The sequence below is a fragment of the Rutidosis leptorrhynchoides genome, chromosome 2 (genome assembly GCF_046630445.1).
Source record: "Rutidosis leptorrhynchoides isolate AG116_Rl617_1_P2 chromosome 2, CSIRO_AGI_Rlap_v1, whole genome shotgun sequence".
Classification (NCBI taxonomy): domain Eukaryota; kingdom Viridiplantae; phylum Streptophyta; class Magnoliopsida; order Asterales; family Asteraceae; genus Rutidosis; species Rutidosis leptorrhynchoides.
The window spans coordinates 403,075,471-403,085,964 of record NC_092334.1 but is presented as its reverse complement, the minus strand read 5'-3'; the positions used below and the strand labels follow the sequence as shown (position 1 = coordinate 403,085,964).

Below are 10,494 nucleotides of genomic sequence, written 5' to 3'. Positions count from 1 at the left end.
CTTGAGTATTTCTAGTACCAGTCTTAAGTGTTGCTCATGTTCTTCGAGTAAATCAATATGTCATCAATAAAAACAAGGAAAATTTTGTCTAAATACGGTCTGCAGACGCGATTTATTATATCCATGAATACTGATGGAGCATTAGTCAATCCAAAAGGCATGACTAAAAAATCATAGTGACTGTAACGGGTTCTGAACGCGGTTTTAGGAACATCTTCTTCCTTCACTCTCAGCTGATCGTATTCGGAGCGTAGATCAATCTTAGAATAAATACTTGATCCTTGCAATTGATCAAACAAATAATCAATCCTCGGTCATGGGTACCGATTCTTGATCGTTAATTTGTTTAATTCTCGGTAATCTATGCACATTCTCATAGATCCATCCTTTTTCTTGACAAACAGAATAGGAGCACCCCAAGGTGAAAAATTGGGACGAATAAATCCACGGTCTGATAGTTCTTATAACTGGTTTTGTAATTCTTGTATTTATGAAGGTGCAAGTCTATATGGAGATCGGGCTATAGGTGCGGTTCCTGGTACGAGATCAATATGAAATTCTACACATCTGTGTGGAGGTAGTCCAGGTAATTCATCTGGAAATACTTCGGAATATTCTCTTACAACCGGTACGTCATCAATGCTTCTTTCTTCAGTATTGATCGTCTTCACATGTGCGAGAACAACATAACAACCTTTTCTAATAAGTTTCTGGGCTTTCATACAACTGATAAGGTTCAGTTTCGGGTTGTTTTTCTCTCCATAAACTATTAATGGCAATTTATTCTCACGAGGAATGCAGATTATCTTTTCTGCGCAATCTACCACTACTCTTGTTTTGGACATCCAGTCCATGCCAACAATTACGTCAAAACTTTCTAATTCTACGGGTATCAAATTAATTTTGAATGTTTAACCAGCTAAGTTTATCTTACAACCACGGCAAATTTTATCAACTTTTATTAGCTTACCATTTGCTAACTCTACAGTATATTTGTCATCTAGAGGTAACAATGGACAGTTTAGCTTAGTGCAAAATTTTCTACACATATAACTCCTATCGGCACCCGTATCAAATATAATGAAGGTTAATAGGTTATTAATGGTAAACGTATCCGTGACTAGTTCAGGATCCTCACGCGCTTCACTAGCACTTATATTAAATGCCCTCCCACGCGCAGGTCCTTTGTTCTTCTCCTTATCAGGGCATTGATCTCTAAAGTGACCGGGCTTTCCATAACATTTCGTGACATCAGTCGGGTTTGTCTTCACTTCAGAAACAATGGCATAACAATCTTTCACCACATGTCTTTTCTTGTTGCAATTATCACAGACCAACTGGCAATAACCTGAATGATGTGTGTAACATCTTTTGCAGAATGGATAGGGTCCTCTGTAGTTTGGGCTAGCAGTTTCCCCATTCCGTCTGCCCTTAAAAGTCTCTTGCTTCTTCGGGTGTTGTTGGTAAGTACTCTTACCCTTATGGTCTTCCCATTTCCTCTTTCCTTCAGTTGTCTTTACTTCGGTAGTTGGTGCCTTAATCGAACTCTCTATGATCTTGTCCATGAGTTGGTGTGCCATTCTCATGGCTTCCTGCATCTTATTCGGTTTGGACGATGTAACTTTTCCCTTGATATTGATCGACAAAACGTCAATATACATCTCAATCTTTCGCTTCTCGTTTGGCACTATTTTCGGACACAACAAAGCTAGTTCCATGAAACGTTTGTCATAGTTGGTGAGATTCGCACCAACAACCTTCAGATTACGTAACTCAGATTCTATTTTTCTGATCTCGTTTCGAGGACAGTACTCATCCATTAGCATCTTTTTCAGTTCTTCACAATAGATATCATATGCCGTATCTACCCCTTCTGCTTTAGCATAATTATTCCACCAAGTAAGTGCACCATCATGCAATGTGCACGAAGCATACTTTGACTTGTCTCCATCCGTACAATTACTGATTTTGAAAACGGACTCCATCTTTTCGAACCATCGGGTTAGACCGACTGGTCCCTCAGTTTCACTAAACGTCTGTAGTTTGCATGCTTGAAAAGTTTTGTATGAGCATCCATTTCGTGGGTTTGTATTCACGGCAGCTGCTCCGGCTACTGCTTTTGCTGCCTCGGCTGCAGCAATTCTTTCATTCACACGTTTCTCGACTAGTTCCTCATACTAAGCATACAGTTTCCAACAAGTAATGATAAGCAAAAATCGGTAAAAAAGATACGGTCATAGTCCAGACTCACTAATGCATTCTAACAATTACCGGTTAGACAAACTAATGCAAATTCTGGTTCCCTATGATCGCAGCTCTGATACCAACTTTAACGACCCGTCAAACTCATTATTGACGCGATACGTTATTCATTGATTTCACAGTGAGGTTTTGACCTCTATATGATACGTTTTGATAAAATATTGCATTCATTAAATAAACAACTTTCTAAACATAGAAAGTTATAAACATGTGGGTGAGTGTTTAAGTATAAGCAAATCCCCAAAGTACATAAGTTTTAATAATACAGGTTGACATCACAGCCAAATTATTTATTACACAACATAGTTTTGTTTCGAATGCAATAAACTTTAAACAAAGCATGAGAGACTCCATGCAGTCAACAAGCACATAGAGGAAGCAGTCTAAAGACCTGAGAATGAAACATGCTAAAAAGGTCAACACGAATGTTGGTGAGTTATAGGTTTAATTGCTCGATTCATAAGTATATAAAGATGCACCATAAGATTTCATTAAAAGTTTATCAATAGATTCTACGTAACAGAGCACCCTGGTAACCAAACTTAACGCTATAATAATAATTACCCTATTCGTTTTAATAGACGCAAACTAACATGTCGTAAACTCAAATAACATACGTCCGTTAAAAGGCTAGCGCTACTAGCTCGGACGGGGATGTCAAGCCCTATGGATCCATATACAATTATTCGTGCTCACCAGTCCACATCCTATGTACTGGCAGCTACTAGTTACCAAAGCTGAGAAATTTTCAGTTTAAACTCAGTGTAGAGTTAAATAAGTAAATACTTGTGTACCATTGCGTATAAAATAAAGTGCATGTATTCTCAGCCCAAAAATATTTAAATCATTTAAAAAGGGAATTTATAAACTCACGATACAATATTTGGAAAATAAGTGCAGCGGTACTGTAAAAATTAGACGGTCGACTCTGGATTCACGAACCTAGATCAAGAATATATATATATATATATATATATATATATATATATATATATATATATATATATATATATATATATATATCAAGATATATAACAACAAATAACAAAACAAGTTTATATAACATATATAATACTTTTACTTGTTTTTCATTAGAAATTAATTGTTAGTAGTTATATAATAAGTATATATATATATATATATATATATATATATATATATATATATATATATATATATATATATATATATATATATATATATATATATATATATATATATATAAATATAAGGTTTAAATTAAGTCAGAAATTTTCGGGTCATCACATTTTTGATTAACGATAGTTGATGAATTTGACGATGGTTACCTTTTCTTCAAAGTTTTTTCAACCAGAATCCTTTTCGGGCTTCAGTGAATTTGGGAATAACTTGATTGACAAATTTGACATTATATGTTACCTTTTCGGGTCATTTGCCCTATAATTTTATCATACAGTAAGAGTACTCCCAATCATGACATACATTCTTCCCAGGACTAGCTGACACATCATCGTCACATCAATACTTCCTTTCCAGGACTAACGCTAGACTAAACACTACCAACAATGCCATACTTCCTCAAATAAATCGGGACCAATTTAAATTATTTAATTAAAAAGTTTACAAGCTTTAATGGTAATAGTACAAGTAATATATACATTTACATCCGTCCACAAATATTTCAAAGAAGCACGAGAAGGAGGCTAAGGGACCTGGACTAGCCCTTGAATTAGTTGCTGCAAATGGTGTCGTCGAGAATACTAACTTGGGCGGAACTCAAGACCCAATCATTGAGAGCACTCTAACAGGCAAGCGAATTTCTGTGCTCCTATTTAGCAATTAATCTAGACCAAAAAAACACTTATCTATAGTAAAACATTTGGTTTTCACTTTTCAATTGCAAGGGCTGGATTTTGTTCCCAAGGAAGCATGTAAATACATGTTTATTGGGGAATATAAAAACTAATTGTTGTTAAAAGTACTAGTAATTTATATAACTAGAAAAAAATTCGATCGCGCGTTGTTGTGGTTGTATTCAACGCGCGATCGAATTTGGATATACGTTGTTTGGTACCTAATATATCTAGTAGGTTGGGTTGTTTGTTGGAAATGTATGTATACGTATGAAATACAGCCCGAAATATTAGTGTTTTTTTAACGATGTCCGTTTCGCGTATAGTTAGTCTCGTTGTGTTCGTAAAATTATTTCGAGTTGAACGGTGGTCTCGGAAAAATTTAACTCGCACCAAGCGAGAATATAGGGTCCGTTATTTAGTGTTTTTTTTAATGATGTCCATTTCGCGTATAGTTAGTCGCGTTGTGTTCATCAGATTTTTTCGAGTTGAACGGTGGTCTCGGAAAAATTTAACTCGCACCGAGCCAGAAGATCGAGCCGTTAAAAATTCGAGTGAAATTAGTTTCTTTTATTTTAATAAAATTATATAATTACGTTTTCTACCCCCGAAAAAGTGAAAACTCGAGGGGTCGTTGTGTAAAGTAGGCCGAAGTTGAGGGACCGGTTGTAGTGTAAACACAAACTCAAAACGGCAATTCGATATAACTGAAATGACGAATCTAGCCACACATTTTAGTATATAGGGATAATAATAATATTAGATTTTTGAAAATTCTACAACATATCTAAACTCCCTTACACATGCGCCAAGACTCAACAGGTGTCATACTTGCGTTGTCTTATAAATTACTCCCTCCGTCCCATATCTATTGTGCAGTATTCATTTTTTTAAATGTTTCACATTAATTGTTCACATTCATAAATGAAAAAGAATAATGTGAAAAATTTCTTTTATGCCCTTACTTTATAAATGTAAGAGAAAAAGATAGGTATAAAGTAAGGGGTAAAACTAGAAAGTGAAGAGAAAAGTACATGTGTCATGTACTTTTTTCTTAAACTCTGTATTTTTTGTCTGGGGACAATAGATTTGAGACAGAGGGAGTAGTATGTTGTCATCAAACGCAATTACTGTTATTTACTACAAATAGATGGAAATTACTACGTACAAAATAGTTTCTTATTTTTTTATACAAGCCAAAATATTTGAACACATGTCATACAAACATTCGAACATACTGCTATATTGTTTTTTTTACACAATGTCTTCACTAGGATTACTAGCTACTCCTATTAACTACTTCTATCACTTGTTTAAGGTTACTAAACGCCTTTGATCCTTCGTCCAAAATTAACATGAAATAAATCACATCATTTGTTCACACCAAGAGTTTTTACAATGAATTATTGCCTCACAAATCGAGTCCTCCCCATAAACTGACTTTTTCCCGTCTTCCGAATTAAACGAGCTTCGAACTTGTGATTGTTTTTCATGTAAAGAATCACCCCAAAGAACCCTAAAAAACTTCAATATTTTCTTGTAGCTATTTTTCCATCCTCTTACAACAGTAAACTGCTTTCGGAACGTTAGTGAATTACTTTTATTTACCGAAAATGAAATCTTTGAATTTGGGTGGTTAGCGTATGAAGAAATGATTTTTCCTTCGAAAATTATTTCGCCAGCATCGACAAGAGTGTAAGACGATGTTGGAAATCTTATGTCGAAGTCGAAATCTTGAGAATATGAAGTTAAACAAACTAAAGGAGGAGGGAGTGAGTTGTGTGTAAGCCAATTGGATGAGAAACTTTCACTTGCAAGAGTTTGAAAGGTATCCATTTGGCCAAATTTGGTTTTGATGATATGTAAAACTTAGCTAGCCAAAGCTTGTATTTATATACGGAATATTAAAATGGACAAAGTACGCGTGCCAAATCGATCGCCTTATTAGACTTAAGTGTATGTCGATTGAACACTATTTCAGCCTGACCATTCACAATAAAATGCAAATAAATTTTGAACTTTCACTTGCAAGAGTTTATTGGTCAATGGTCACCAAATTAAAACTTAGACTATTCCTAACCGTGATAGTGATGTCAAAGGCAAGTGATGTACTTTTTGGTGATGTGGCAAAGTCAAGTGGTGAAGTTGTTTAAAGGGGAAGGTCAAATTTGAGGGTTAAATTTGTGGTGGGTGATGTGGTAAAATATTATTGGTAGTTGGTATAAAATTTATTAATTAATAATATATAAAAATATGTGGCAAAATCTGATTGGCTGAAACAAATTTGACACTTCCATGAAATTTCCGACTAACACCCCGGGAGTCAAATTTTGACGCCGCGTTAGGGGCGTTAGGGGCGTCAAGGGCGTCAAACAAGCTGCCATGTGGGATGACGGAGTAAAAGTGACGCTGGGTTAAAACCAGCCTTAATACAACAACAACAACAACACAAAATTGAAACTTATTATTCGTTATTATTATTAATATATATATATATATATATATATATATATATATATATATATATATATATATAGGGTGAAGATCCAACGCTAAGTGGGTATAAGTGGGATAAAGGGATAAGTGATTTTGTGATTTTTATATCTCGATTTCTACAGCTCCGATTTTAAAAACAAATTGCTGGTATCTATTTTCAGTGTGCAGATTCAGAATTTTTTTTTTCTTCAACTGGAGCGTTAAGATGCATCTGATGCATATTATCCGATGTTTTGATGTTGTTTGATGCATGTTAACTGCCTTTCATGCAGCAGATGCATCTTAACAAAAAACAAAGAAAAAATGACTTTTGATTTAAAAAAAACAGTGTTTAGGGTTTAGTAATTAGGGTTTAGGGTTTAGAAATTAGGGTTTTAAATGAGTTTTTAAACGAAGGTTTAGAGTTTAGGGTTTAGGGGTTAGGGTTGAGGGTTTACGGAGTAAACTCGAAAACCCTAAACCTTAAACCCTAACCCCTAAACCCTAAACTTTAAATCGGGCTAAATCCTAAAGAAAACTCAAAAAACGTTAACATGCATCAGGTGCATTTTAAGCTCCTGTTGAAGGAAAAAAAAAATTATGAATCTACACAATGTCAGTAGATTACGGAATTTTTTTTTTTTAAATTGGAGCTCTAATGTAAAAGATATAAAAATCTCATTTTACATATGCCTTTATCCCAAAAATACCACTTATCCCTTGATCTCCCCACATATATATATATATAATCAAGAGGGAAGCACTTTTTTGGGGGGAACTAAATTTTTTTCCTTTTTTTGAAAAAAAATTTCAGGCATCAAGATCACATGAAAATATGAAGATTTAAAAAAGACAATTCGTGATGAATGTTATTATTTTGGCCAAAAAATGCTCGGAGAAATAAATGATAACATTCACTGAAATGAATGTTTTGATTCCGAGTTTGTTTTTTAAGGTTTAGAAATTAGGGTTTAGAAATTAGGGGTTAAAAGTTAGAGTTTAGCTATTAGGGTTTAGAAATTATGGTTTAGGGCTTAAAAATTAGGGTTTAGGGTTTAGAAATTAGGGTTTAGATTGAATTTTTAACACGAACGGTTTAGAGTTTAGGGTTCAGGGTTTAGGGCTTAGAGTTTTGGGTTTAGGGACTAAATCCAAAACCCTAAACCCAAAGCCCTAAACCCTAAACCCTAAACTCTAAATCGGGCTTGATCTTGAAAAAACTTCACATATGATGGAACATTCAGGAATAACATTACGCATACTGCATGTTATCAGTTTCTTCTTCGAGCGTTTTTTCGCCAAAATAATAACATTTATCACAAAATGTCTTTTTTTAAATGTTCATAATTTCGTGTGCTCTTAATGTTGGAAAAAAATAATTCGAAAAAAATGAAAAAAAATAAAAAAATAAAAAAATAGATTTTACTTCTGTTTTCCTCTCAAAAAAAATGCTCCCTCTTGATTATGACTATATATATATATATATATATATATATATATATATATATATATATATATATATATATATATATATATATATATATAATTAAGAGGGAAACACTTTTTTGGGGGAAAGTAAATTTTTCAAAATTTTTTTTAGGCATTAAGATCACATCAAAATATGAAGATTTAAAAAGACACTTTGTGATGAATGTTATTATTTTGGCGGGAAAACGCTCGAAGAAAAAAATGAAAACATGCATCATGAGTAATATTATTCTTCTGAGTTTTTTTTTTTTGGATTTAAAAATTAGGGTTTAGTAATTAGGGTTTAGAAATTATGGTTCAAACATTAGAGTTTAGCTATTAGGGTTTAGAAATTGGGGTGAGTTTAGAAATTAGGGTTTAGGGTTTAAAAATTAGGGTTTAGATTGAATTTTTAACACAAACGGTTTAGAGTTTTGGGTTTAGGGTTTTGGGTTTGTCCGACTAAACCCAAAACACTAAACCTTAAACCTTAAACTCTAAATCGGGCTAAATTTTGAAAAAAAACTTCATATATGATGAAAGAAAACAACGTTCCAAAAATATTATTAGGAATAACATTACTCATAATGAATATTATCAATTATTTCTTCGATGATCGTTTTCCCGCTTAAATAATAACATTCATCACAAAGTGTCTTTTTTAAATGTTCATATTTTTACCTAAACTTGATGTAGGGGGAAAAAAAATTCAAAAATTTTTTACTTCCCCCGAAAAAAGTGCTTCCCTCTTGATGATGACCATATATATACATATGTATATGCATATATATATATATATATATATATATATATATATATATATATATATATATATATATATATATATATATATATATATATATATATATATATATATAATGATTTGTGAAAGGTTTTGAGCTCTTCGCCATTAAATTAGTGTAGCACTATGGCATGTGAATGTAAAATTTTGATATTTTAGGGGCAATTGCGTCATTTAATAATACCAGAAAATTGCAATAAAAATTTCTGTTCTTGACTAGGGATGGCAATGGATATCCAATCCATTGGATATCCATCCGATCGATCCATTTATATAGATATGGATGATCTAAACGGATGATAAATGGATATGGATATAAATATGGATGATGTGTTAAATTAATGGATCGGGTGTTGATGACAATTTATCATCCATAGATATATCCATTTACCACCCAAATATATATATATATATATATATATATATATATATATATATATATATATATATATATATATATATATATGTGTGTGTGTGTGTGTGTGTGTGTGTGTGTGTGTGTGTGTGTGTGTGTGTGTACACTATATACTATTAAAATGTCATCGAAAATGTAGATTGTGAAAATACAACTATGTAAATAGTATCAAATTTATATATCTCATATATTACATATCTTTGTTAAATACATTTTGATTATTTCTTTTTTGAGTAAAGGGTTATCCTAGTGAATATTATTAAAAATAATAAAAGAATCGTGTAAAAAAGCATTCCATGTTACTATCAGCCACAATTACAATCAACTAGGCTATTTTAAGAACCTAGACCCAAGAAAACCAAACATTACAAATCCTCACAGCACCTTCCATTTATCTTTTAGAATCCGCACCTTGTGAGTATCCTTGAAATTCAACGTCAAAACCTTCAATGTCACAGTCGAATAGATAGTAGACCATAGTTGATCAACATCTCTAGGCGGTTTACCAAATAATCTTGCATTGCATTCCTGTCAAATGAAGTAAACCAAAGCGCCAAACATAATCTTTGCAATAGTAACCCTTGCCACATTACGATTAGCCAACGAAACCAACAAATCTCTGATATTTATCCACTCTGGCCCCCATTTTGGCATGCTAACCAACTGCGCAGCCCTGCTACAAATAACAAAAGCATACGGGAACAAGAAAAAAAAAAGGTGAGCATGAGTATCCTCTTGTTCTTTACATAGAGAGCACAAAAGCCTAGCGTTTGAGTTTAAATTACGTTCCCATTCTTTAAGCCTATCTTGAGTTTTCAAACGCTCTCCCATAAGAAGCCATACCATAAATGCGTGACGCGGAATACATTGTGAAAACCAAACTACATCTACCCATGTTACACAATCAGCAATCAGCTTGGGGACTGATAGTATGCCATACCGCACTAACCGAGAAGTCAACCACGTTACCATTTAGCATTCGTCACTTAACAATATCAGCACCACTTTCTTGGTTTAGACAACTATCAGATGTCAATGCAGTCACAGACGCAGCCCATTCATGACGCCAAGTCCAAATACCATCATGAAATATATCACTGACTTTTTCCTTTGCATTAAAACCAATGCGAATAATATCTCTTCAAGGAAAAAAAAATCAATAAGGCGTGTAGGAGTGACCCAAATATCATACCAGGCAGGCAGGCAACAGTATTCTGCCTATTCCGAATAATATGAATGAA

General features: G+C 33.4%; 1 protein-coding gene across 1 annotated transcript; it reads right to left on the bottom strand.

The window, feature by feature from the left end:
• Window positions 1–9,578: 9,578 nt before the first annotated feature.
• LOC139889112 (uncharacterized) lies at window positions 9,579–10,225 on the bottom strand. The gene is made up of 3 exons (XM_071872082.1): window positions 9,833–10,225; window positions 9,638–9,781; window positions 9,579–9,596 (listed from the first exon to the last, which is right to left on the bottom strand). The coding sequence occupies exons 1-3, from the start codon at window positions 10,223–10,225 to the stop codon at window positions 9,579–9,581; spliced, it is 555 nt and encodes a 184-aa protein (XP_071728183.1).
• Between the last annotated feature and the right edge of the window lie 269 nt (window positions 10,226–10,494).

Coding starts and splice junctions, on each gene's coding strand:
- LOC139889112 (XM_071872082.1), bottom strand. CDS start 10,225: ATGGTAACGTGGTTGACTTCTCGGTTAGTGCGGTATGGCATACTATCA. Junction 9,782..9,832: donor CTAATCGTAATGTGGCAAGG/GTTACTATTGCA, acceptor TTCATTTGACAG/GAATGCAATGCAAGATTATT.